The sequence below is a fragment of the Prunus persica genome, chromosome G2 (assembly GCF_000346465.2).
Source record: "Prunus persica cultivar Lovell chromosome G2, Prunus_persica_NCBIv2, whole genome shotgun sequence".
NCBI lineage: Eukaryota > Viridiplantae > Streptophyta > Magnoliopsida > Rosales > Rosaceae > Prunus > Prunus persica.
The window spans coordinates 26,951,561-26,979,480 of record NC_034010.1 but is presented as its reverse complement, the minus strand read 5'-3'; the positions used below and the strand labels follow the sequence as shown (position 1 = coordinate 26,979,480).

The following is a 27,920-nucleotide window of genomic DNA, read 5'->3' as shown; positions in this document are numbered from 1 at the left end:
TAGTACAGCCGACCGGCTATAGGGGGTTTTTAATTTTTTTAAAAATATAACATGTAAATTAAAACTTTACCTAATTCAAATTATTTTAAAAAAATAATCTCAAGAAAAATACCTGTAAAATAACGAAAAGTTTATTGTTTTTGGCCGCATAACGGCGTCGTGTAACCCGCCACTGAGAATTAGGGTTTATAGACGAAGTACCTACCAAGTCATTCTTCAACCCACAAAGAAAGCAACGCAGTAGAGACTCAGAACAGAGAAAAAGGGATGGGGAAGAAAGCGAAGACATCTAGAAAGGGAAAGAAGGCATGGAGAACCAACATAAGCACAGAAGACATTCATGACTTCTTCGAGCAGTCAACCAAAGATGCTCTCTCCGGTGGTTCTCTTTCCTCTGCTCCCGCCGAGTCACTCTTCTTCGTCGACAAGTCCAAAGGTACCTCCTTTCTCCACGATGCTTTTGCCTTCATACCCTTTTACATCATTGGAAAATTGGTTAAGATTGAATTATTTAGTTTTCTGAGGACTTGTAAGGTGTGTTGCAGACAGTTAAAATTTGCTATGAGTTGGGTTTTTGTTGGTGAACTTATCATTTTCTTTCATGTAGTCGTCAATGCAATTATAACCGTTGATACAGATATGTTTCCAACACTTCAAATGCGACTCAGATGTAAAAGACTTATAATGGTGGAATTTCATAATTTTGTGTTAAGAGTGCAATGTCGTAAGTTTAACTGGTTGTTGCATTTTATGCTGAAGGAGCTTCTTTTAACTTCATGGGATGCTGAAATTAGCTCTGATCATTTACTAAGAAATACTTTTTCGGAAGAAAATAAAGCCCCTTTTGTTATGAGACTCCATTGTAAGGGGGATAGATAATTTAGAGGTTGTTTGATTTGGATAGAGTTCAGCTTGACTTTAAATACTCAATCTCATGGAATCTCATGGTAGTCTATCAGGTTTTTAGTCTCTCGAGAAATCCGGTGCGACTCAAAAGTGTAGAGTTTTGTACAATCCAGTTCCTTTCTTATGTTTCATTCTCTCTTTTTTCTTGATTATTTTCTTTGGTACGTGGAAAGAACTTATATGCTTTGGTCTGCCCAGATCTTTCGGTGAAGAGGAAGATTGAAAAACATAGACAGAAAGTACTCCATGTTGAGAGCATGCTACAGAAAAACCCATTTGTACAAGCGGTGCCTTCTTCGACTCTGAAGAAATCGAAGAAAACACTTAAAGAGGTTCCAAAGCCAAAAGATGCGACTGAATGTGGTCCTCAGGTCGAATGATGGATAGTTATAATATTAAATTGTAAAATGCACATATTATCTATTTGTACCTTTTTTTTAAAATTTATTAATGTTAGTTTGACATCTCTCAGGGTTCTGTCTCAACTTCGGGCATGGCTGACTTATGGGGTGATAAAGGTTTCTTCGACCTTAATAACCAAATCTTTGTTTCTTCTATATTATTATTATTCTTATTTTGTTATAGGGTGCCTTGCCTTACATTACTGTTTTTGAATCTATTGCAGGTGGTGACAACAGCAAGACCAAGAAGGTAAGGCTCGTCATTTAAGTTCAAGTATATGATCATATTCTTTTTTCATATCAGTTTTTGTCTGTTTCTGTTACTCTTTTTGCAATACTGATATTGCCGTGAAGAGGCATGCTAATATGCCACTTTGACCACCATGTCATAATTCATGAATAGTAAGATGCATAATGATCACATGTTATCTTGGAGTCATATAAGCCTCAAAGCAGAACTCTGTTTGATGTGTTAATGCTTGAATGCATTCCACAGTTGTAGCTAATATTCCATAGCTTTTAGTTGATATATGTCTATTGAATTTTTTGAAGACGGCGAAACCATCACTTATTCCTGCCGTAGAAGTTGAGCCTCCAGGATCCTCATTCAATCCCACATTTGAAAGTCACCAGGTAATTTCCTGATAACCGTCTTGATACCTTTATTTTTGTGGAACCTTTTGGCTTAAATGGCATAAATTTTTTCCATCTTTGCCTGTTTTTCCAATTCAGGAAACATTGGCTCATGCTGTTGCACAAGAAATGCACAAAGTCTATAAAAAAGAGTTAGGACCTCAACCAGTTCCTCTAACTGTTCCTGGGGAGGCTGTTGATGAAGAAGAAGTGAGTGTCTTTTGTTCCTTTCATGTATTAATCATCATGGATCTTAATTTGCCTCAAGTGTGGAGCTTTATGTACATGTCATAGTAAAGTTGCACCTTTATACTTAAGAGTATTTCTAATGTTGTCTCAAATAATAAAATTTATTTAGTTATAAAGATTATAACTAGGGATCATGATCTCTTTAATGATAATAAACAAGAACTTTATTGAAGAGAGACTAGAGAACTACAGAACAAGATGGATGAGGAGGTCATTACAATTAATAAATTCTCTGACCAAAAAAAAAAGTTATAATTTACATGTTACTTTAATTGAGAAGCTGACATACCAATCTACTTTATTAGATGTATTTTCTCGATGCTGATGAAGGCACTGATGATGATATGAATCCAGAAAATTTGGATGAGAATGAGGATGCTGCATCTGAGAAAAGGTTATCCCAATTTAGATCATTTCATGCCTTACTTATTTATTTTGGTAACTTAGACACAACTTTCTTTAATAGCATTGATATAATTGTCTTTCTTTGTATGCCAATATGACAATGCTTTATTCGAAGATGTGTGCTTGTTGTAGTACATTTTCATGTGCTTGTTGTAGTACATTTTCATGTGCTTCCTGTCACACTATACTTATGAGATTAAACTTCTCAGAATTTTCCTCCTGTCATCTGGCGTATATGATAATGTCATGAAACCTAAATGCCATGAGCTCATATTGTTTGAATAAAAATGGTGCAGGCCTCTTAAAACAAAGAGGGTGACAACAGTCATGTTAAATAAGAGAGCTAGGCGTAAAGAACAGCTTAAAAAGGAAGCAGAAGCGAAAAAGGCACAGAAGCTTTCCAAAGAAATTGATGGGTAATATATTCATATGACCTTTTTTCCTTTAGATATACTCTGGTGAAGATTGCACCCTTATAATTTCCGGTCATATTTGGTCACAGCTTACCAGATATTCTTCAGGAAATAGCTAAAGAGGACGATGAGAAGCATAAAAGACATATTCGACGAGTTGTAGCCAAAAAAGAGAAACTAAAGTCATGCCCCCCACGCTTGGGGAAGCACAAGTATGTGCTAAGAAAATGCTACTCTCTCTCTATGTATATATTATATGCATTTGATATAACATGTTAATTCTTCTATTACAGATTCGAGCCTGCCCCAGTTCAAGTCCTCTTGACTGAAGAAATAACTGGATCCCTTCGGAAACTGAAGGTATAATTGAATCTTTTTTCCTTACCAAAACTTTCGTCAGTTTCCAATTCTTTGTGTATGATTCAGACAAGACTAGAGGAAAGTCTAATTGTTTTCTTCTTTTCCATGAAGGGTTGTTGTACCCTTGTCAAGGATCGGTTCAAGAGCCTAGAAAAAAGAGGATTAATCCCGCCAAAATTAAACAAAAGGTTAGTGTTCTTTGAAGGTTCAGTGGTTTTTGTTGAAAGTCCAATCAAACTTTTTTTCTTCACAAACTCTTCTCATGATTTGTCTACTTTTTGGACAGGAAATAGAGCTTTTTCTTGATTTGGTTTAACGAGATGGTAACGAGGTGTGTGGAACCATAGTCATTAGCTGGGGTTCAACGAAGATCAGCTACTGATGCAGCATCAGATTTTGTCAATGTCAAGTTCAATAGTTTTGTAGTTATCTTTATTCACTTTGTTTTGTTCATTTTCCTCTTTGGTTGGAAATTCTCAGTTCAAAATTCACTCCTGTTCCTGTTGTAATCAACTTTTGATTAACACACCGATCATCCTTATAAAGATTTGCCAGGGAAAAAAAAAAAAAAACAGTTTCTTATATATTAATGTTCATGCCTTTGGTAGAATTATGAATTTGAGGTCTTGTTTACCTTCCTTTTTCCCGTAAAGAAGGAAATACCTTTATTTTATTTTTTTAAAAGAGGGATCTTATCCACGTGAAAGAAAATTGTCAATCTACCTTTAGATCAAATTATTTTACTTGTCAATCTACCTTAATCAAATAAATAAATAAATTTATCAAAAATATATATATTTTTATTTACCAAAAAATAATAAATAAAATTTCCTATAAAAAAAGAGGTTTAGAAAAGAAATTAATTATCTCTGGGCTGTAAATAAAGGCCCATTGGATTCAGTCCCAGAAAACAACATTAACGGCACTTAAGTGAAGCACCTGACCCAGCGGCTTTAGGCCTTTTCTCTCCCCGCCGAGTCCAAGACCTGCTCTGCTCTGCTCTTCAATTTCGCCGCAGCGAGCATCGACGGAAAAATCTCGGTCATCTCTTTGCACTATGCGTACGTTAGCAGCCAGGCTCACCACTGTAAGCTGCTTCGAATTGAGAATTTTCATACCTAACAACGAAAGTACATTTCGAGTTTCATTTTTTGTTTAATTTTTATTCAACTTTCTCTGATTTTGATTTGATGTGAGTTTTTTATATTTTTTTATTTCATCGGTGTTCAAAGTATTACTGTAGAAGAAACCCAGTACGGAATTCGCAGCCTCGCAATTTCTCCACTTACAACGGAAGAGGTCACTCACTCTTATCCCTATCAATATTTTATTTGTTTGGTTGCTGAGAAAATGAAGGAAAATGAAAACTCTGATATTGAATTGCAGATGAGCTCTCCCTTGAACAGGACGCTGAAAGAAAAATCGGATGGCTGTTGAAGCTGATATTTGCTGGGACTGCTACTTGCATAGCTTACAACATCATGCCGTATATGGGTATGTCACTCTGCGTATTGGTTCATTGCAATCTTGAACTAGTTTTATCTTCTTCTTTTCTTTTTTTCTTTTTTTAACTTGAAGGAAAAATAATAAATTACTATTTTTGCCTGATATTGCTCTTGTAATTTACTACGTTTCCAGGAGATAATTTGTTGCAACAGTCCGTGTCACTTTTAACAGTCAAGGATCCTTTGTTCAAGAGAATGGGGGCTTCTCGATTAGCTCAGTTTGCGATTGATGGTGACTTCAAAGTAGCTCTATTTTCTGTTCTGTCAGTATTTTATTTTGAGAAAATTCACTCATTAGATATACCTGGTTGACTGGTAATGAGTTACCAGTTATGTAATCGTTTTCAGAAACTGCCTTGCGTTTGAGCTGCATAACATAAGAAGTGATTATTTCTCTCAGGCATCCAACTGTCTTGAATCGGGTTGTAAATTAGGGCTTCTATTTTGAGCTTTTTGAATATGTAGCACATGAAAATCAGGGGTCAGATGGTGAAGTTTGTTTCTCTTGATTTATAGATGAAAGGAGGATGAAAATAGTGGAGATGGGTGGTGCTCAAGAGCTCGTAAACATGTTGGTGGATGCTAAAGATGACCGCACAAGGAAGGAGGCTTTGAAAGCTCTTTCTGCTCTGTCACCCTCAGGTCAGGCTTTTCCATTTGCAGTCAGTACTAGATGTGCCTATGTCTATCCCTTCAAACTTTCTTTCATTCCTTAGAATAGGTGCACATCAACTGAAAGTCGGGGAATGCTAAAGATGACCGCCACCGTACATTGCTGGTGGAATGAATTTCATTCCTGTTTATTACTGAATGGAAGAATGTAATTCCAGCAAAGTGTAGCCTTAAAATCTTTAGATGCATGAAGCATGTATTATATGCCCGCTACATTCAGATTTTGAATTTATATAGCAGTTTCTGGGAGTAATTCTCCAGTTAGTGTAATGCAAATTTAATAATTGTGGTAATAATATTTGGCAGTTTTGTGTAGGCAGTTGTTAAAAGAACATGTAATATTAGTGCTTAGAAAACAAAAAGGCTAAACATGTATTCTAGATGTCGGGAAAACTGAAAAACATGTCGTTTACAAAATTAACTTGGTGATTCTGCAGAAGTTTAATTTCTGAAAGCTCCTTTAGTGTTTTGTAGTGGGTACAACTAGAGTTGTTCTGTGTTAATCAGTCCTTTCTTATTACTGCAGATCAAGCTATTGGAGCTTTACACCAAGCTGGGGCAATCTCAGTTATCAGATCAACCCCTGATTCCTTGGAGAGTGCTGAAATTGAGAAATACAAGTCAGGCTTGCTCAAGAGATTTCAAGATCTTAGATACGATGTTCCGTCTACAAATGTGTCAAGGTCTTCAGACTCTTAGCCTCCTATTACAGGATGCAACACAATCTCAAAAAGGCCATGCCTGCATTGTAAGGATAGATGGATATGTCCTGTATCTTTTCTTTCTTCTTAAATGTAATAAACAAAGTTTGAATTCAGTAAATTGGCTTGAATTTTCATATCAATGATCACAGATGCTGTTTCAAAATTAGAGAACCATCACAATTTCAAACAATCGTAGATACAATCTGTAAAATGCCTGAATTTAGTGCATATCTCATAAGGTGGTGAATAATTCTACCAAGATTGTATCTGTAAAGGGCTTGTAATTGGTCATTATGCTGTTTCATTTATGTCTGTAAGGCACCAAATCATGCAATATCATTTCTTTTGGTACAAACATCATGTAATATCATATTGATAGAGAATGTTTGTGAACTCTATAGAAGCCATGCTATGAATAATACAATAGAATACAAGCACCTCAGCTACAACAAAAATGAGGAAAAGGAAAAAGGAAAAAGTAAAATCAATCATGACTTGTTCCCGAAAAAATTGTATATGTTGGTGGAAATGGCAATTGCGCTTGTAACTACTGCCAAGAACACCATTATAGTCGCCATGATCTTATCCCTTCTTGTAGATATGCCATGTACATCCCTGTAATTTGCATAGAATAAAGAGATTTTCAAATTTAGCATTTTTTTTAACACAGAGAGAGAGAGAGAGAGAGAGAGAGAGAGAGAGAGAGAGAGAGAGAGTACCTTAGAACAATAGCACCAGGGAAAATGAAGGCAAGGCAGACTGCAGAGGTTGATCCTAGAAACTGAAAGATATACCAAATGTTTGGGAAGGCAATTGCTGCGAGGTAAGAGAAGACTAGCAGACCAAGAGTGAGGATCACAAATCTTCTAGTATCTGTGGCCAGAAGTGGCTTTTTAGGGAAGAGAAGTTCATCTAAGTTGACCCTTAAAGAGAAGTTCAACAGTGGGAAAACCAACATCAGATGAAGTGCATAGCTTAATCTGACCACATCATTAAGCAGAGCACCCATTGCTGAATCTGAACTTTTGTCAAAATTGACAAGTATGTCACTCATGATTGCATCTCCAAACAAAAGATACCCAAAAAGACCAATGGAGAAATAGATTGCTGCACAAAGCACCAGTGAAATTCTGACCGCTGATATCATATCAGAGGGCTTGCCAAGCTCAAAACCAATTGGATGAACTGTAAGCCATCAATCAGAGAGAAACCAATGAACCACTGATCAGAAAATTCAAGATGTAAATAATAAATTGTTCATTTCTTACCATTGAAATGAAAAGTGAAGGCTGTGACAATGACTGGAACAGCAGTGAAAAGGTCAAAGAAGGAGGTTTGTTTGTCCAAGCTTGGTATCAACTTTGGGTTGCTGGTTTTGCCCTCAAAGATGGCATAGATTGCCATGGCAGAACTTATGCCAACAAAAACTACAGCAAGAAGAACCGCTATGGCAGAACTGTACTTGAGAGATTCTGAAAACTCCAGCCAGTTCGTAATTAGATGTTATCACAGACAGAGTTTACGTTTAAACACTCAGATAGGCATAATTAATAAGCACAGAGTTCAACAACATATAGACAAAAAAAGCGGCTGTTTCCTTCTGCAAAATTACTTACCTACACGCCTTAACAAGACCAGAGGCAGAAAAATGAACACGAGAGTGAACAAGATAGCAATATCACGTGAGTTCCACCACTGGATTCCAAACCACTCTTGCAGAACCCCTGAATGCCCTGTTCCTGAAGACCCGTTTCCAGATAGAACATCCCCTGAAAATAATAAAAATAATAAAAAAAAATTAAAAAGTACCCTTTAATTCTTATTAAGCTCTAGTTAGAAACAACAGAAGAAAAAAAACTAAAAAAAAATTGAAGCTTACCAATTATAATCTGGTACATGATTAAGCACCCAAGATTAGTGATCATAACACATATTTGTGTGGCCACAGATCCCACCTGCCCGAAAGACTCTCTCATGACACCAGCATACGTGATGGATTCGCCGGAATGCGTAAACCTCATCAAGAACTCAACCGAGACATCAGTCAAGAAAGCAATGATCACAATAAGCAGAAAAGCTGGTATGACACCAAGCACTTTGAGAGTGGCCGGTATTGACATAATTCCGGCACCAATTATGCTCGTCGACACGTTGAACACTGCCCCCGACACCGTTGCCCGCCTCACAGGCTTGTTCCCCGGCAGCAGTGGCACGCGAGCTCCGGCGGCCGGCGACATTCCGATTACTTCTCTGCTTTTTTTGCTAGAGAGTCTTTTCGGGATGTTGTCTTTTTGTAAATGAAAGCTTTTAAAGTCCTGTGCATATAAATACAAGATAGGTGCATGTTGGTAAAGGTAGTTTAATTTACCAAAATGTTTTTAATGTGCAGGGGGTTAGACGAAGGGTAGGATTGGAATTTTGGGTGGGGTTCTTATTAAGAAAGGACAGCTTGGTGTGGGTTTGTATTATTGTGTAACATGATAGAGCCTGAAAGAAAACGAAATTGTATTTGGATGGAAAAGTGGGTTGTGTGCTTTGGTCATTGGGGATTTTAAAATCAATGGTTTAGAGATGGAGACGTATCTGGCATTCTTTTTAAACCACTGAGTTTAGCTTTTTTGATCGTCGTTTTTTATTAGCCAAAATAGAAATCCAAGGACCCTTTTGCTTGCTCATGTTTTTGGGGTCACAACTAGGAGTAAAATTAATTTAAAACTCAACAAGTGTGTAGCTTAAATCATTTTATAATTTGGACGTTAATCATGCCAAAATTAAGATGTGATGTGAGGACAGTGAATTCGCCCTTTGAACTTAAGTTCGAGTCCTTTTCTGTGTATTTAATTAAGAATAGTTTGAATCATAGTCTAAAATATCGATAATATTGACAAAATATCGAGAATATTATCGTTTTTTCAAAGTTTCAAGAAAAATTTCCTTGAACCCTTGAATAAACATCCTCCAAAGTTTCAAGAAAAATTTCCAAGTTTTTCTTACAATTTCCATGGTCTTTTCTCAATTTTTATCGATATCGATAATATCTCAATATTTCCATAAAAATTTCCTTGTTTTTGGACTACCAAAATTTTTGAAACCATCGATATTTTAGACCTTGGTTCGAACTATCACTTATGTTGGAGTAAAAAAAAAAAAAAAAAATCTATGACCTTGGCTGATGAGAAATTTGTGGCACTTGCATATAGATTGAGAACAAAAACCTCTTCTAAATTACCATATAGAAAAGAATGCACATAAAAAACGGTGTTGACAGGTTTTGTCAATAGACCAAAATACGTAGACGAGATGCTACAAACAAAAGGAGAGTGGGGTTGGAGAGTTCGGTGGAAGTGGAACTAGCTGCTGAAAAATGGGGACACTTCATTTTCAGTATAATTCTATGAGGCTAGCACTCAACATGTTGATGGCATATGAGCATTGCGATGCTCATGATTTTGCATCATCATTCACATCATTGAAGAAAGTCTACCCTTTACGGGACATCTAAGACCTAAAGCTATCTCAACAGAAGGAACTTGTAATATCTCTTTGCATAAATATGTAGGAAAGTTTTTGGGTACGTGTGTGGATTTTTCTATAGCATGTTTTTAATGAGGTATTTGCTTTTCTATCTATTTTGCTTTGGAGATTTGTATAGGTGGTTGAGAGGTCGTATTCAAGAGGAAGATATAGATAATGGATGGCTAGCTAACGTGGAAAAGCCAAAGATAAGACTTAATTTATAGGATAAAATAAATGATGCCGTGGAAACCCATGTAAGATAATATACAAAAATGCATGCACAGGGTCGTCGTCAACATCACAGCAGAAGAGACCAAGGATTTTGGTGATGTTCTTGTTTATAATAGTTGTTCTACAAATCTTGAAGGGATATCATGATCTGATTCTGAGTTGGCCAAATATGATATTCTTACGGATCGCGATCGTGATTCGAGCTTTTTAGCTCTTGCTATATTGGCAAGAACAAGTGTATGTATGAACATTCTTTGCAGATTGATGTCTCAAAGTTACTGCAGATTTATTGCCGAAGATAATTACAGCGAAGACAAATTTGATGAATTCCATAGTCTGTAACAGTAGAACAAATACGTGTACAATGTATTATACTCTGAAGCAGATTGTGTGGCTTTCAAAAACCCATGCCTAATCTGCCAAGTTCAGCCTCTTTGACTTCAAGTGTAGCAAAGCAGTTTATAATAATAAGATGGCTAGCTTTGAGCTGAATTGTACAGAGTGGTAGACATTGCAATTGAGCTTGTCACCACAGCCAAAATAATCACCAATATTGCAATTATCTTGTCCCTTCTTGTTGATATACCATGCCCATCCCTGTCAAGAAGTTTGAAACAAAAACCAGGTTTGATTAGTAAAACCGTAAGTACCAGACCTGCTCGCTGCTCACTACACTAGAAAAGTAGAAAGGATTAGAACTTGGTACCTAAGAATGAGAGCAGCTGGGAATATAAATGAGAGGCAAACTATGGTAGTGGATCCCATGAACTGAAAGAAGTACCATATGCTTGGGATAGCTATTGCCACAATGTATGTAAAGGAGAGCAGCACAAAAGTGAGGGACAGAAATCTTGAGGTGCTTTGGGCCAAAATAGGCTTATTTGGGAAAAGCAGTTCATCTATGTTGGCCCTTAAGGAAAAGTTCATAATAGGAAACACAAACAAGAGGTGAACTGCATAGCTCAGTCGAACAGTGTCATTGATTATCTGCCCAATTGTGGAATCAGAACTTTGATCAAAGTTTACTAGTATGTCATCCATTACCGAATCGCCAAACAATAGGTAGCCAAAGAAACCAATAGAAAAGTAAATGATGATGCTGATCACAAGAGAAATCCGAGCAGCTGATCTCATATCAGAAGGTTTACCAAGCTCTGCTCGAATTGGATGAACTGCATTCATTCACACAGATGCCATATATCAGCTATCAGAAATTTAGTTGTGTAACATAATCCAGATACCACAAGACCAAAAATGATGTGCCCTCACCATTGACATGGAATCCAAAACCTGTCACAAGAATTGGGATGGTGGTGAAAAGATCAAATACTGAGACTTGATGTGCACAATCCGGAAATAGTCTCGGTTTCTGAGTCTTCCCTTTGCACAATGCGTAAATTGCCATTGCAGAGCATATGACAACAAAAACCACTGCTAGCAGAATGGACACTGCTGAAGTGTGCCTTAGTGAATCTGTAATTAAGCAACAAGCACTCTGTTGGTAAATCCCAGTATATACTTAACAATTTAACATGTTCTTTTGGTTGTTTGATATTTACATACTGACCTACTCGGCGAGACAAGACTAATGGAAGCATCACAAAGAGTGCAATAAAGAGAAGCGCATAAGCACGAGAATTCCACCAGTGGACGCCAAACCATTCTTGTAAAATACCAAAGTGCAAGGTTCCTCCAGACTGACTTCCACATAGAACATCCCCTAAACCAAAGTAAGAAAACTTCTTTCACTAGTGTAACACATTATCACATAGATTAAGTGTAATAAACAGAATAACAGAAAGGTTATCTTTAAAGTAGCTTCTACACAAAAATAATCCATCATTGATTCTTTGCTTTTACTTTGTGACTTTGCCGTAAACATGTCCCTATCAGACACACCAAGCATCCATTATAAGACACAATGGCCCGTCGGTCTTTTCTTGTTTTATATGACACGTGCTATGTTGATGGATAACATAACAATCCATCATCAAACTAAGGTTTTTTCCCCAAAAAAGAAATGGGATTTTTATCTTATCAACAAATATGAATGACAGTTGAGCAAATTTAGAAATCTAACACAAGATGATCCAATTAAGCTTACCAATGATAATGAAATAAATGATGAGGCAGCCAAGATTGGTGATGATGACACAAATTTGCACAGCAATGGAACCCCAGGGTCCAAAAGACTCACCCACCATGCCAGCATAGGTAGAAGACTCGCCTGAGTTTGTGTACCTGAGCAAGAACTCCACTGTGACCTCCACAACCAAGGCCACCAACAATATGAGAATGAACCCAGGAACTATGCCTAGGACCTTGATGGTTGCTGGAATTGACATGATCCCAGCTCCAATCATTGTGGTTGAGATGTTGAAGACAGCCCCAGAAAATGAAGCGCCTTTTTCTGATGATGATGAATTTTGACCTTCCAAGGACTTGAGGTCCTGCAAGAGTGGATGAGCAACCGCTTCAGCCTCATCACCGTTTTCCTGCTTCACCATCTCCTTTAATTTTTTTTGGGAGCTATAGCTGATAGCAGCTACATGATTCTGGGGATGCTTTGAGGCTGCAATAAATAGTTCGTGTGCTTGTTATTGGTTATTTTAATCCTGGCATTAATGTGAACTAATAGCAGAATTATCATTCCTGCATAAAGAAGAGAGTTTTTCTATTTAAATCCCATATTTTAAGTTCATTCAAACTTCTAATTAAAATTTTCACAATTTCTAAGAAAACCCTATCTTCCCAAACTACTACCTCTAAATACATACCTAAATTAAAATAAATAAATAAAAAATTTTAAAAACTCATCAACTCACACCCCGCTATCTTGCCCCTCACCACTCTAAGTTCACCTCAATTTTACATTACTTAAAGAGATAAAAACACTGTTGTCAAACTCAATTGACGACCTACAAGCCACTATTTGCATACTGTATTTAAGGTTTATGAAGAAAAGATGAGAGTGTAGTCAGTTTCTAGGATTTTTAAAAAAATAATAATAATTTGGCAATAAGGTGTGGTGGAGTTTATGTTTTTATGTTTTTCTAAAACTTAATATGAAGAGTGGTGAGATGTGTGTATAGATGTATTAGGATTAAGTATCAAGTTGGAAGACTTTTTTGTTTTTTTACATAAAAAATAAAATTTAAAAGCTTAATGTGAATAAAGAAAAGTGTTGGTTTGAATTGAAAAACTCAAAGAAGATGAGCATATATCCAGAAGCTTTGGCTTGGTTTAACCCACTATGGACCTTCAAGTTGTTGGAGAGCCCAATATCTTCTCAAAAAGTTAACTATTTGAGTTGGGCCTTCATTCTCTAGTCAAATTTGGGTTTGATTGCTAAACCCAAATATGTCACAAATAAAAGGGATAACACACAATATTTTGATTACTTCAGGAATGTTCTAAGAATATGCTAAAGTAATTCGAGTTTTCATTTTTTACCATGCTAAAGGAAAGATATGCTAGACAATTCTCCAATGATGGTGTTTGTTACGATGATAAATGAGTAGCTAGGTGTGAAATTAAATTTAAAGGTGTACCAAGCCAAGTGACCCATTCAACAATGTTACACAACTCAAGTTTTTCCTCATTAATTTTTTTTTCTTCAATTTAGTTGGTATTTTTATCCAAGATTTCGAGACTATCTCGATTTTTCCAAGTGAATTGTGATATATATATATATATGGAAATCTAAAAGATAGAGCTACATTTCTCATATTTTTCTTCTTTTTTTTAGAAGGTAAAACAACCCCAAAACATGCTTGCAAGTTAGCTGTTTTGTTTTCTTAATTAAAGATGAATTGCTTTCCCTAGTTAGTTCTCTTAATTGTTTAGTTTTGAGAGAGTTTTTCACTTTTTTTTAGAGTGGGTTTTAATTCTTTTACACTAATATAAGGCCAGCCTAAGTTCTCTCTACCATACATTTTTACACAATTTACATTTAAGAGATGACGGATAGCATCGGCGTGTGCATATCATTGTTTTTCATGTTCTATCTTATATCATAACTTCTCTTATAATGGTTTTGTTACATTGAAAAATAATGAAAACTTGAAAACTTTAATTGTCTAGCATATCTCCTTAGGCTTGGAGAATAATGAAAAATTGAATTCTCAATGATGGTGTTTGTTACAATGACAAATGAGTAGCTAGATGTGAAATTAAATTTCAAGGCGTACCTAGTCAAGTGACCCATTCAACAATGTTACATAACTCAAGTTTTTTTTTTTGGGTTAAGTTTTTCCATTTAGTTGGTATTTTGAAATAAATCGCTTAAAAATCCGAGATTGGTGGAAAATAATTAAAGTAAAGTCGAGAAATTTGAGATTAATCTTAAAGTTAAGATTAATGAGAAAAATCCTCGGCTAACGTGTTACGTGACCAGGCTCGCCTTCCTTGAAATTTCGAGAACTTTGCTTGACAATATTAATTCCCGTCGCGACCTCTGTTTTTTCTTGTCACTTATTAGCCTTCATTTCTGCGGCTCAGAAACTCAGAAATCAAATTTTAAAAAGAAAAAAAGAAAAAAAGAAAGATTGAAGAGAATGGGTGATCATATTGCTAGGGCGGAGGAATTCGAAAAGAAAGCAGAGAAGAAACTGAGTAGCTGGGGATTTTTCGGTTCCAAACATGAAGACGCCGCAGAACTCTTCGATAAATCTGCCAATTCTTACAAGCTCGGCAAATCCTGTGAGTTTTCCCCTTTCTACTTCCTTGATTTTCTCGCGATCGGCTATTTTCTCTGTCATTTTCCTTATTGGTCTGTTTGCTTGCCGAGAAAATGTAATTGGAATGATAATCACAGCTAGATGAATAATTGGGGATCTCCTAGTGGGGGTTATTGATGTCTATAGCCTTGGGGCGATTGCATTTACCCAAGCGTGGGTTTTGATCACAAATGTGTGTCTTGATTTAATGAGAGTGGATTTTCCTGCAATTTTTTTTTCTCCGTTGGATGATTAGTGTTTCATATTTTAGATCTGATAAACAAATTCTGTTCTTTTTGACCTTTTAGGGTTTGTTTGGATCTCCTTTTTATGGAAAGGCTTGAATTTGGTTTGAATTGGAGTTCTTGAATTGAATAATATGGAAAATGGATAGTCTTTAATTGAGTGGCTTGGCGCTCTGATGAATTTGCTTATTGGTGTAAAACGTGATGGATTTGATTTTGGAAATGATGCTTGAAAGTTGGATTGGGTTGTTTAAATAGATTGAAGTTTGAAAGCTGCAAACTTTTTTTGTTAATAGCTTGAATATAAAGCTTTATGTGGTATGTTGCTGCCAGAGAAGAAACCTCATATCATTTTGGTCCTGTGGTGGTTATTTCAATTACAGTATCACTGAGTTGTTTGAAACTGAATTTTTTTCTCTGGCCACTTTAATTGCTTTTTAATATTTGCAATATGGTATTTCAGGGGACAAAGCTGGAGCAACATATGTCAAGTTGGCAAACTGTCATTTGAAGGTCCCTGATTTTAATGTTTAGGACTAGGCAATTTCTTTTACTTTAATTGTGTTTAACAAAACAAGATAGTGATGCTTTTCCATTATAGTCTGACAGCAAACATGAAGCAGCCACAGCTTATGTTGATGCTGCACATTGCTACAAGAAATCATCTGTAAATGGTATGTATATGGTTTGTATTATGTTACATCTTACATTTATGATGCTTCCTCACAGCCCACAAAGTCCTGGAAGGGGAAAGAATCATCTGGAAAATCAAGAATATGAGCCAACCTGTTTGCTCAGGCTTTCAGTTTTGCGAAAGGAGATGGCTCACATATACAAAGCTTCAGTCCGGAATTAGAAATTTTGAAAAATTCATCTGAAATGAAATTGTTTTTATTAGAAATACAAAATTTGACACAGTTAATTCCATTTGCACCATAAGTCATAGATATTTTGGTTATCCCTTGTTAGGCTAAAAGGAACTTCAGCCGTGTTAGCTGGATCATGGCTTTTGAAACAGTTTAAATCAAACTAAGCTACTTGGGTAGAATAGTTGGTTAGTTTAAGTACTTTCCCTTTGGTTCATCTTGTTATTATATGGTACTACTACTACTTTGGTGGGATGGAATTTATATTGTTTGGTCATGCTATAGTTTTAAACCATTGTTGCTTGCATTTCCATTTTTAATTATCTACTTATGAATAGTATAATCTTAATTCTTGTCTTCTGCAGAGGCCATTTCTTGCTTAGAGCAGGCTGTAAATTTACTGTGTGATATTGGAAGGCTTAATATGGCTGCAAGATATTATAAGGTATTGTTTTCACAGCTTTATGGAAATCCATCTTTTGTTTTGAGATGGTATTTTAAATTTTTGCTTGCAATGGTGTGCAGTTCCCTTTTCCGTTCTAACTTTGTTTGCTCTAACAATTAGAGAAGCTAGTTCTAGATAGAGTAATACAATGTAGACTGCTAAATTCACCCAAAACCAAATGAGGCTTAATTATAATAGAAGGTAGAATATCAAGAAGTTGTTAAAGACTATCATGGGATGAATTAATACGAAATGATTGAAATAACTTAATAGGAGATAGAGTATGTAATAGAAAATAATAGAAGATGGGAACTTGTATGGGCCTTGATGCTTTTCTGCAGAATACGTCTGTAGTTTATGATGTTATGGAAACCATAAATGTCATTCTGTAACATGGGATGCATATTTCCCTTTGCAGGAAATTGCCGAACTATATGAATCTGAACAAAACATTGAGAAGGCTATTGAGTTCTTTGAAAGGGCAGCTGATTTCTTCCAAAATGAAGAAGTAACAACTTCGGCCAATCAGTGCAAGCAGAAAGTTGCTCAATTTGCTGCTCAGATTGAACAGTAAGTCTGTCTACCCAGCATTTGATAGCACAAACATTTTGAGTGTATTCTTTCCATTTTCCTGCTTTACTTGGTGATTCTTATTTAATTAGAAACTTGTTCTACTTTAAATGGCATTTTGTGTGTATTAGAAACTTGTTCTACTTTAAATGGCATTTTGTGTGTATTCTTACAACTTTTCCAGCATTACTTGTTTTTTTCTAAATAAAAAATTTGATTAGAACCTTGTTCTAGTTTAAAATGAATAATCATACAAAGCTGTAACCTTTTTTCAGTTTATTTAGGAGACATACTTATTGCTTCTCATTGATGCAAATGTGGGAAAATAAGTGAAAATTGTGTTTTACTTTGCAGGTATCCAAAGTCAATTGAAATCTATGAAGAAATTGCTCGGCACTCACTCAACAATAACTTGCTCAAGTATGGAGTTAAAGGGCATCTTCTCAATGCTGGAATATGCCAACTTTGTAAAGGAGATTCTGTTGCAATCACCAATGCATTAGAGCGATATCAGGTCTAAATTTTGCTCTTGTTTAGGATTTTGATATTGTACCTTATCAATTGGCATACTTACGTAATGTTTGCACTTATGCAGGAATTAGATCCTACTTTTTCAGGAACAAGGGAATACAGGTTCTTAGCGGTGAGTTACTCTGATATTGGAAGAATTTCAGTTCAGATTATTTTGTTTGAAAGTAGTAATTTGATCACCAAACAAGATAGCTATTTTGAGGAAGTCATTGTCATGAAGAAATCTTTTGTTTTGTGGCAGGATATTGCAGCATCGGTTGATGAGGAAGACGTTGCCAAGTTCACTGATGTGGTTAAGGAATTTGATAGTATGACCCCACTGGTGTGTTTCTTCAAATGCGATACTATGGTTCCATTAGAAACCTATTTTCATTCTTTGCGTTTCCTTCAGGTTATAACATTTTCAACCCAATGTCGAAATGACGCATTCTTATTACGATGTTCTTTGTGAATTTATGTGTAGGATTCATGGAAGACAACCTTACTGCTGAGAGTGAAGGAAAAGCTGAAATCCAAGGAACTGGAGGAGGATGATCTTACCTAAGTTCGAAAGTTATGAAATGTTGTGTGGTTCTCCATTTGTTCTTGAAGATTGAATTTTATGATCATGGGTTTGTAATTCCGTTACACTTGATTGGCAATGTACTGGTACTAAATTGTAGTTTTTTTTGGATTTTTTTTTTTAATCAGAGTGTTTTTGAATTTTTATGAGCTTCGATGGGATTTATGTATGTATATTCGACAGCCATGATATGAATTGCCTTTGCTTCTAAAATGTATGGGATTTATGTAAACTTTTGACACTCGCGTCAATTTGTCAAGTAAATGAGCATTGGTTGGTAAGCAAGAAACTTTTCTGTCGCATCACCGCTACATGGTGTCACCAATTCATTAAGATCATGAAACATCAATCATGTTACAATTAGTCATCAGCAAGCAGACATGTAGTTTCTGATTGTTGGTATAAGCCGTTTCTCACAAACAACGGTGAGCAGAAATTAACTGAACATACGCGTACCATAGCGTTGCTCATGGTCTTGAGTGCTCGTGTTTCATTTTCATAGAGAGATTATGCTAGATCCTGACCTTGACTATGACAATTTCAGCAATGGGTGAATTCCTCCATCCTGTCCAAGTGAATGGGAAATGCATGATTGACCAGTTGACCTTCACCAAAAGGTAACGGAAAATACAGAACAAGTCGTCCAATGGCTCCCTTCCACGCGTCTAATGGAATCATTTCACACAAGTTTTTCTGCTCAACCGGAGAGTTCCAGCGCGAAAAACAGCTAATATTATTCAATATTGATTATGATGCCAACCTTCGAATATTTTTAATACGTGACATGACATGGCTCCGTTGAGATGCTTTTCAGCTTTCAGCTTTCACCTCAATCAAAGGGCAGCAATAGCAAGCAAGCCCGAGGAGCAGAAACGACGTAGTTCGTAGCAGGCCAAAGACCAACAAAGCGACGCCGTTTGGATGTTTTCTTTTTTTCATGGAGTCCGCCCCCGCCACCCACTTTTGCAAGTGCACCATACCTGATCTTATTGTAACTTGCAAAATCTTGAGCAGTTTGTCGTTTTTAGCGACTAGCAACCTCAAATTCAATGGGGGGTATTTGATTACAGAGGTGTTCAATTTCTGTTCGGACCCAAATTCAAAGCTTCTTCCACTCTCTTATGTTTCTTCGTCGTTTTTTAGGTATGCCTTAATCTTTGCCTTTTTGTATGTACAGTAGATTTTACATTTCTTCACTGTACTATTAAGGTTGCATTTTTTTATCTGATTAATTCTTCTTGCATATGTTCATCTGGGCATCAATCATCTTCGTTTTTAATATTAAAAAAAATGTGTAAATTTTACGTTCTGGGTGCCTTTCTCATTGTTTCTATGACTACTCTGTTGATGAAAGGATGGTTCTTTGAATCAGTTTCTGGATTTTGAAGTGTGATGCTTACCTTTTTCGTTGTAAAATTATGGTTGTTAATTAATAGTGATGCTTAGCTTGTAAGGGCTACTGTGGCAGCCTCTTGTTCTTTACATGAGGTTATGCTCATTTTTTGTGTTTTATCAACTGGGTCGAATTCTATATATGATATTTTACTCTTGGTTAATGGTTTTGGTTCTTGGGGTTGCTTCCGGGGATTAAAGTCTTTTGTTTCAATGTTTCTTTACTCGTAGATTCCTTGCTTCTCCTCTTTCCGAGAACACTTTTATGCTCAATATTCCATGTGATGTATTACCCGGATTTCAACTTTCAACCTCAGTGGAAATATTGAAGAAAACGTACACGTTGGGACCTTGATGCCACAACTCTGATATTGGTTGGAAAAATTTGTTCTTGATTTGAAAATGGTTTCAACTGATAATGGAAACCACAAAGAGGAAATTGAAGAATCTAATGGCAGTGAAGTGAAGGCTCAGATCCCCTTTGACGTTTCAATATCTCAGAAGACATTGTTAAGCAATGTAAAGTCTCCAAAAAGGTTCCCTGATGCTGTTCCTAATAGAATAAGGTTCCTCAAATTTGGTTCTGCATCTGCAAGATTCAAGCGCATAGCTGAGGAGAGAGATGAGATCTCAAGATCTGTGGTTTCGATTGGTCATGGTTTTAAAGAACGAATCAACGGGGTTTTTTCCCGGAAAATTGATTGGGTTTCACTCATGAAAATGAGCAAACAATGGATTAGGAACCCAATGAACATGGCTCTTTTTGTGTGGATCACCTGTGTTGCTGTTTCAGGTGCAATTCTGTTTCTTGTCATGACTGGAATGTTGAACAAGGCAATACCAAAGAAGTCCCAAAGAAATGCATGGTTTGAAGTCAATAATCAAATTCTCAATGCACTTTTTACTCTTATGTGTTTGTACCAACATCCAAAGCGGTTCTACCACCTTGTACTTCTGTGTAGATGGAAACCAGAAGACATTTCTAGACTTAGAAAGATTTACTGTAAAAATGGGACTTACAAGCCACATGAATGGGCCCACATGATGGTGGTTGTTGGTCTTCTTCATTTGAATTGCTTTGGTCAATATGCTCTTTGCGGCTTAAACCTGGGTTACAGGAGATCTCAACGACCACCCATAGGAGTTGGAATATGTATAACTTTTGCTATTGGTGCCCCTGCATTTGCTGGTATATACAACATTATCAGTCCCCTTGGGAAGGATTATGATTCAGAGTTGGTGGATGAGGAAGCACAGGTTCGGATTGGCACCGATGAAGGACAAGAAAGGTTAAGGTTAAAATCATTTGAGAGAAAATATTCTTTTGCAGCAAGGACTGAACAGCGTGTCGTTGAGAATAGACCACAATGGAGCGGAGGGCTACTTGATATTTGGGATGATATTTCTCTAGCATATCTTTCACTGTTTTGTGGTTTTTGTGTGTTCGGCTGGAATATGGAGAGGCTTGGATTTGGGAACATGTATGTTCACATTATGACATTTGTTCTGTTTTGCATGGCTCCCTTCTGGATTTTTAATTTGGCTGCTGTTAATATAGACAATGAGACTGTTCGGGAGGCTCTTGGAGTTACTGGACTTGTTCTCTGTGTATTTGGTTTGCTCTATGGTGGCTTTTGGAGGATCCAAATGAGAAAGAGATTCAGTTTGCCTTCTTATAACTTCTGTTTTGGTGAACCAGCACTGGCTGATTGCACGCTGTGGCTTTGCTGTTGTTGGTGCTCTCTTGCTCAGGAAGTGAGGACTGGGAATTCCTATGACATTGTAGAAGAAAAGTTTTATAGAAAACAAACGGACAGTGGCAGCCAGCTACCAATTTCACCTTTGGCTCGTGAGGATGGAGTGGTTGAATTTAGATCTGCTCCAAATTCTCCTCTGGGGAGCTACTCAAGCCCAACTAAGTTTAGCGTTGGTGGTTCTCCAAGTCCTAGCAGACTTTCAAAGGGATTTTATAGTCCAGATAGGCCACTTTCCACAGTGAAAGAAGAGTCTTATGTAAGAGGTAAGGATGAAACTATGACCCCACCTGCACCCTCGCTGATAGAAAGGGAGGGTACAGAGCCCCACAAATGAAGATAGTATTTCTATACCGTTGTGATTTGTATATGAATTTCTGTAGAATTAAATTTTTAAACAAGTTTCTTTTGTGAGTGTTCAAATGCATCAGTGTTTTTTGTTTTGTTTTTTTCACCATTAGTTAACATGTGATAGTTGATAGTTTAATGGTACATTCTGATTCAGTCACAAATAAATGATCTTCTCTATTATTTCCACTGAGCAATATTTCTGTTGGAGTAATATAATTGCGCATTTCTCTCTTTCTATTGCTTTTATCTGACTTAGAACTCTTATGTTTACTGTGTATGACTGGGTAATATATTTGTGGTTTTCTTTCTCTTTCTTTTACTTTTAATCTATTGAGAAAAAAATATTTGATTAAAATTCTTCTTATCTGCGTTTTTGGTTGAGTTTCTGAGAATGGTTTGGCCTGCTTAAAATCTCGTTAACTTTTATATGGTTTTGTACAAGCGGGAGTCAACTTGGAAGCTCTTCTTTCTTATTCCGAAACCATAACAGATGCTTGTTTTTTAGCTCTAGACTAGTCTTGACTTCAGGCAGTTCCACCCACTAGGGTTTTGGGTTAGCAATGAATTATATGAATGATAACAAAACTACAATAAGTAATCTAGTGGTTTAGACTGGTGACATGTAGATGGTAAAGAGAAATAGCTTCTGTTATTGAGGCACAACGGACTATAAAGAGCAATAAAGTCTATAGTGGATGTTGGTCACACAATTAGAGCAAATTGAATAATGTTCAGAAATACTTATCATTTTTGCTCAATCATCTACTGATGATATTCAGGAAGGATGATAACTGGAAAAGAGAGGACACAGTTTGCAAGACTTTTAAGCAGCAGGGTTTTGACAAGTTTCGGACAATATTAGGCAATGGAAACCAGGAAATGTTTTGTCCAATATTTAGGAGTCTTTTTCTAAGAATCACAATGAATGCAAATGCAAATAGAGGTGGTGAAGGAAGGAAGATGTGTTGATCGATGAGTACATGCTGAGGTCACCACAAACAGGAGTGACTGCGATACTCATGGCTGTTGGGTTTACTGTCTTGTAAGCTTACATGGTGGATATTCATGTTTGCCAGTTTTGTGTTTTTTATTTGTTCCCTATTTTCTAAGAGAGTGATGGATATTCATTAGAATTTGGTAACTAAGGTGCTCAAATTACAGACTTCTAGAATGGCATTTACGCCATATATGATCCACTCCTACTAGGATTTCTGGTATTATATGGCAGCAAAGAGGACATGCTTTCATTAAGCAGTGACATGCACGTGGAGTTGGTACCATGGCTGCATGATGACAGGGGTCACCTGGCCCGGTGAAGTATTCTGGTAGGAATTCTTTTGTTTTGTAGTTCATTTGTGGGGCTTGCTTGCTTATGTTAGGTTTAGGGTCTGTTTCTCATCATAATTGACAGCCTGCTGAATATTAGATAGCCTTGGTTTCCTTTGTAGCTTGAGAGTGATCTATGGAACAATTTTACTTTTGTTTTTCTCCACCGTCAATCAGCATAAGCAGAAACCAAGTCATTTGCTCTTGTTTCGAACTCTTCTTACATCCTTCTGCTTTTTTACTTGTCTGGCAAATTGTTCTTTTCACCATTTTTCTTTTTCAATCTTCGACTATTTATTTTCTTATGAATTTTCAGTATAAGCCCTTCCCTAGCTACGCCCATACTCTTGTGCAGGTTCTTTTGCCAATTTTGTATGTTATATGCAGAATTGTAATGTGTTAGATGGGTTGGGTGGTAGTTTGGTTGCTTGGCATGCTTTGAACAAGTTGACAGCTCGTAGTCTATAATTTAATATTTGGTGATGTTAGCTGCCAAAAGCTTCCATGGAAGCCCGGTACCAAAAGACGACTGGGAGATGATGAGGACTCCATGTTTTCCTGAAATGTTTAATATTTTAATCAGGTTAAAATGTGTGCCATATGGAAAAAAGCACATCCACCGTTTTAGCACCTTCATTAACCTAAAGCTGGGTTTAGTTGACTATTTTTGTTTACTTTCCTTTGATTCTGTGTGTTTATAGGCCCATTAGTAGATAATATAGCTTACGGTGTGTTTCATGGTTTTGTTAATACTTAATATGCATTTCTTTACGAACACTGCTCGGCTCCTTACAGTGTAAGAAGTCATTTCTCCTCACACACAAATTACAAGACGAAGAAGAAATCAAGTATTTTTCTTTCTTACTCGTTGAAAAAGAATATTTCATGACAAATGTTTTTGGGGATTAGGTAGCTTCTTACCTGCCCGGTTTTTAAAGAACCCCCAAATTGAAACCTACCAAAACCTAACCTATTTACTGGCTCTCCATGGATGAGTAAGGGTAAGGAGAATCCAAAAGGCATTAAAGTTTTCTCAAAAAAAAAAAAAAAAAAAAAAACAAGATGTGATTCCAGGGAAAGTGACGAAAATAATATCGGAACCCACTTTGGTTGCACTGCACAACTAGTGCAAGTCTTTGTCATTTACCATGCCTTACAAAATACATATTACCTACAGTGGCCAGTGGCCAGTGGCCAGTGGCTAGGCATGCGTGGCATCCTCTATGACATGAATATGAAATGAATCATGGCGACCTTAATTTACCTTTCAACTTCTTCCTTTTTGACTTTGGTGAATTACTTTCAATTCAACCTATTTAGTATTTACTGTGGGTGAGTGAACCTGTTGTTTTCAAAAAAGTGAATTGAGGAGGGTTTATGGTGGAGAGCCATGTTTGGTAAACTTGTAGCTGTTGTAGCTGTCTGATTTGGATCCCATGTTTTTCCTTCTTCTTTTTTCTCATTTTAATTTTTAATGGTTTGGTTCAAAATGAGTAAATTGACAGAACAATGTGGTCTGGATTCAGTGGCATCCGTTCGACCCAAAAAGAAAAGAAAATAAAGGATTCAAGTCATCAGTGGCATCCAGTCTAGCATTGTACTAAATGCTAATTCATCATAATGGCTTTTTCTACTGGAGAGTGGACTGGACAATACAAATTCACTACTTGTCTCTACTGGAAAATCCAAAATCAATTTGTCTCCATTATAATGGATGGGCGACCAAGTCCCCAACTGCTTTGCACTCACAAACATCCCCTATTATAATGGATTGGACTGGACCAATAATCTAAAGCTTAATGGGACGAGTAAAACTTCTTCTAATGTAATATGTTTCATATACCGTCTTGGACTGGTTTTGAGACATCAATTTCTGAGAAAATTAATGGACAATTAGTTACTTTGAACTTTGAACTTTGAACTTTGAATTTTGAATTTTGAACTTTGAAGAAAAGCAATTTGATCCCATCCCATTCCATGACAAACTGACCATATGAGCAACTAATAAACGAATAGCTTCCCTCACTCACATCACACTGATGTCCAATTTGGCTACTATTATACTATGCCATTTTTGTGGACCCTTTTTGGGTCATTCAATTTTTTATTTTTTTAGGAAAAGATGCTTTATTATAACACTCAAAGGGTATACAGCAGCGACGATGAAAACATCCGAAACCCAATGTGAAAGTGAGGAACAAGGATCCTCCAACTTTACAAAGGCAAACCCCTCGCTTTCAAGTAAACTGCGTTATTATTCTTTGCGTCGGTCCAGTTGCCCCCACCCCTCCGCACACTGCTGCTTTACTTTACTGAAAACTTCGAGATCGATCGGCTTCACTTTTCAACCCCCAACTTTTGTTAACCCAATACCTAAATTTCAAATTAAACAAAAAGCTACGTAACTGGGAAAAGATTGTCACTGTGGATTGGAGTTGCCAACTAATTTTTACCCACCCTTTTGGTTAAGCTACATTTTCAATAGGAATTGTAATAGGTAAAATTGGGGGTGGATATGCCATTCTCATCTTCATCCCTATTAATATTTTTTATTCTATTCTCACTTTCATATCCATAATATTCATATTGGGGATTCTCCATTTCCATCTTTCTTGGAGTATAGGTTCCCTGACCCGCCCCATTATAGAATGAAAAATTAATATAAAACTACTTTGTTGAAAAAATAAATAAATAAATTTAAGGCAAGATAATGAATATATATAATATTTACGTATAAGAATGTTTACATATTGACTGGAAGTTAACTAAATATATAAGATTTGTATAAATTATATAAATATATTATATAATAATATTTAAAATTTAAAATTTAATCGGCACAATCACATTAATATCATATTTATTATAATATATATATTTTTAAAGAGGAGGGTTTGGATTGGGGATTAAAATACCATCCCCACCCCTCCCTGAACACCATACTTAAAAAATTCTCTGTACTCGCCCCTATATCCTTTTTTATCCTTCATACCTGACTTATTTGAGTCGAATCCCCACAAAGACCCTTACCGAGGAAAAAATTGTCATTCCTAATTTTCAACTTCAACTAATCAGTAAGTCTTAAATAATTAGAAAAACTAAATGTTTATCCTAAAAAATATTGCAATAGATTCGTGGTCAATAAAATAAATCCTTTGTTGTTTTGGTCAATGAAAAACTTGAATAAATTCGTAGCTAGTGACGACTCACGAAGCCAATAGCGTAAACAATTAAGATTAACTTCTCAACAACATATAAGATTAACGCATTAACGTAATTACCAATTAGGTTGGGTTTTGAAGCAAAAGAAAACAACTAGGTGGGCCCAATTTGTCAAGAAAAGTTGGCTTGACCGTTCTCTCTCACGTGTCCCCCTCGCCCTTCACCTTCCTTACTCCTGGCGATACGCGTACCTATAGATAAAGCGCCCCCCTATTCTCACGCCACGTAGTCCAGCCCACCAAACCCATCACAACACGCCACGTCACCCATCTCGAGGCGCATCGAAATCCACAATTGAAAATCGGCACTCTGATTGGCCAGTTCCAATAGCCTAATCGTACAAACGGGTGTAGAGACTAACCCAATCACCACGAATTCTATAAAAGGACCCCCTCATCTTACCAAAAGACCATTCTCATTTCTTCACGACAAAATCTCAATACTATTTCTCATTTCTTTCCCCTTTCTCTCTCTAACTCCCCATTTCTGTGTTGAGAAAAGCTGCCTGGGTGCTTAGGCTAGAACTGGCTAACTCTCAGGAAACTCTGGAAGACAGTGATTCCAGTAATAGAAGGGTGGTGCTCGCCCTCTATGAAGCCCTGAGCTCGCGTGACGTACGCACAGTGCACCAGATTGTAGCTCCGGACATCGAGTGGTGGTTCCATGGTCCGCCGACCCACCAGTTCTTGATGCGCCTCCTCACCGGCGACCAAAACGAATCGTTTCAATTCAGTCCCCAGTCCATCGATTGCTTCGGGCCCACCGTCCTCGTCGAGGGCTGCGACCGAGATTGCTCCATCTCGTGGGTCCACGCTTGGACCGTCACTCATGGGATAGTCACCCAGGTCAGGGAGTACTTCAACACTTCCCTCACCGTAACCCGCCTCGGTAAAAATACCTCTCCCTCTTCCTCCGCTCAATCCTCGCCGTCCAGCTTCTCTTCCAAGTCCTCCTCATCGACGGCCGAGATTACCTCGTTCCATTGCCCGTCCGTTTGGGAGAGCAGCGTCTCCGATCGGGTCGGGAAGTCCGTGCCGGGTCTGGTCCTCGCAATCTAAAGACCACAATAATCCCCTGCGGGCCCCTGTGCAGCGGGATTCTACTTTAAGTATTTACTAATTACTAAATAAGAGGGTGCTGACGTGTAGGCATCTTATGGGCTGAGTCTACTGTGAAATTGTGGTGTCGTAGTAGAAATGTAAGCCCCTTGCTAGGTGTTGTTTGGTTTGTTTGTGGTTGTTTTTGCTTTTTAGTTTGTTTTTGGTTGTTTGTGTCTCTGGTTCTGGTGTTGGGTGGAGCCAATGGGGTTGAGGAAACTCTTTTGGTCATATCCTGAAGCGTCTGTAGAATTATGGTACTCTTCTTTTTCAATAAAGACGTGTTTGTTTAATATCCTTTGGTGGTTTTGGATTCTTTTACGAATATGCTAAGGTTTTTTATTTTCGTATCCTACACATATATATTATATAGGCTTAAGCCAAGTATAAACCCTTATACAGGAGGACAAAAAACTAGGTTGAAGAACCAGTTCCGCAGAAGCTGGGTCACTCTGTCACAGACCCGCAGAGTATACTGTTTGTATTATTAATGAAGAGTTGCAGATACAGTGCCACCTCTCTCATCTTTTGGTAAATGAACTGCATTCGACTTGTCGTTTAGCCAGTGAGGATGCAGGATTTGAAAGCCAATTAGGTATATAATTTACATAGTAAACTCGTGGAGAGAATTTCATTAATAAACATTAAAAAAATACACCTAATCAGTATTCAGATCCTCTGGTCATGTATTGAAAATTGGTCTCACATTCATTTGAATCCAACTTAAAACTCTCTAATTCTGATTGACATTGATGCAAGATTTTGTCGACATTCTCCACCAGTATTATGCGACAATGATGAATAGTCAATATTATCACTAGTTGGTTTCAAAGTGGCGAGGTGGTG

At 36.9% G+C, this 27,920-nt stretch overlaps 7 protein-coding genes across 7 annotated transcripts; 5 read left to right on the top strand and 2 right to left on the bottom strand.

The window, feature by feature from the left end:
* Nucleotides 144–3,951, top strand: LOC18785026 (uncharacterized protein At2g40430). Its single transcript, XM_007218114.2, has 12 exons — nucleotides 144–436; nucleotides 1,105–1,277; nucleotides 1,379–1,424; nucleotides 1,532–1,557; nucleotides 1,860–1,940; nucleotides 2,040–2,150; nucleotides 2,495–2,583; nucleotides 2,891–3,010; nucleotides 3,097–3,219; nucleotides 3,301–3,367; nucleotides 3,479–3,555; nucleotides 3,654–3,951. The coding sequence occupies exons 1-12, from the start codon at nucleotides 268–270 to the stop codon at nucleotides 3,658–3,660; spliced, it is 1,089 nt and encodes a 362-aa protein (XP_007218176.1). The 5' UTR covers nucleotides 144–267; the 3' UTR covers nucleotides 3,661–3,951.
* Nucleotides 4,232–6,410, top strand: LOC18784648. Its single transcript, XM_007218379.2, has 6 exons — nucleotides 4,232–4,454; nucleotides 4,600–4,666; nucleotides 4,754–4,861; nucleotides 5,006–5,104; nucleotides 5,389–5,514; nucleotides 6,071–6,410. Exons 1-6 carry the CDS (start codon nucleotides 4,425–4,427, stop codon nucleotides 6,241–6,243), a joined length of 603 nt encoding a protein of 200 aa, XP_007218441.1. The 5' UTR covers nucleotides 4,232–4,424; the 3' UTR covers nucleotides 6,244–6,410.
* LOC18784622 (putative sodium-coupled neutral amino acid transporter 7) lies at nucleotides 6,517–8,780 on the bottom strand. Its single transcript, XM_007217964.2, has 5 exons — nucleotides 8,128–8,780; nucleotides 7,865–8,017; nucleotides 7,517–7,720; nucleotides 6,968–7,433; nucleotides 6,517–6,863 (listed from the first exon to the last, which is right to left on the bottom strand). Exons 1-5 carry the CDS (start codon nucleotides 8,483–8,485, stop codon nucleotides 6,737–6,739), a joined length of 1,308 nt encoding a protein of 435 aa, XP_007218026.1. The 5' UTR covers nucleotides 8,486–8,780; the 3' UTR covers nucleotides 6,517–6,736.
* LOC18785330 (sodium-coupled neutral amino acid transporter 5) lies at nucleotides 10,256–12,856 on the bottom strand. The gene is made up of 5 exons (XM_007217937.2): nucleotides 12,100–12,856; nucleotides 11,563–11,715; nucleotides 11,265–11,468; nucleotides 10,702–11,167; nucleotides 10,256–10,592 (listed from the first exon to the last, which is right to left on the bottom strand). The coding sequence occupies exons 1-5, from the start codon at nucleotides 12,500–12,502 to the stop codon at nucleotides 10,472–10,474; spliced, it is 1,347 nt and encodes a 448-aa protein (XP_007217999.1). The 5' UTR covers nucleotides 12,503–12,856; the 3' UTR covers nucleotides 10,256–10,471.
* LOC18787530 (alpha-soluble NSF attachment protein 2) lies at nucleotides 14,286–18,215 on the top strand. The gene is made up of 9 exons (XM_007218707.2): nucleotides 14,286–14,696; nucleotides 15,422–15,471; nucleotides 15,560–15,632; nucleotides 16,190–16,269; nucleotides 16,688–16,839; nucleotides 17,194–17,353; nucleotides 17,435–17,482; nucleotides 17,612–17,692; nucleotides 17,834–18,215. Exons 1-9 carry the CDS (start codon nucleotides 14,552–14,554, stop codon nucleotides 17,912–17,914), a joined length of 870 nt encoding a protein of 289 aa, XP_007218769.1. The 5' UTR covers nucleotides 14,286–14,551; the 3' UTR covers nucleotides 17,915–18,215.
* Nucleotides 18,611–21,623, top strand: LOC18785823. The gene is made up of 2 exons (XM_007220930.2): nucleotides 18,611–19,075; nucleotides 19,556–21,623. Exon 2 carries the CDS (start codon nucleotides 19,727–19,729, stop codon nucleotides 21,413–21,415), a length of 1,689 nt encoding a protein of 562 aa, XP_007220992.2. The 5' UTR covers nucleotides 18,611–19,075; nucleotides 19,556–19,726; the 3' UTR covers nucleotides 21,416–21,623.
* LOC18785114 (wound-induced protein 1) lies at nucleotides 26,379–27,371 on the top strand. The gene has a single exon (XM_007219212.2). The coding sequence runs from the start codon at nucleotides 26,667–26,669 to the stop codon at nucleotides 27,033–27,035; it is 369 nt and encodes a 122-aa protein (XP_007219274.2). The 5' UTR covers nucleotides 26,379–26,666; the 3' UTR covers nucleotides 27,036–27,371.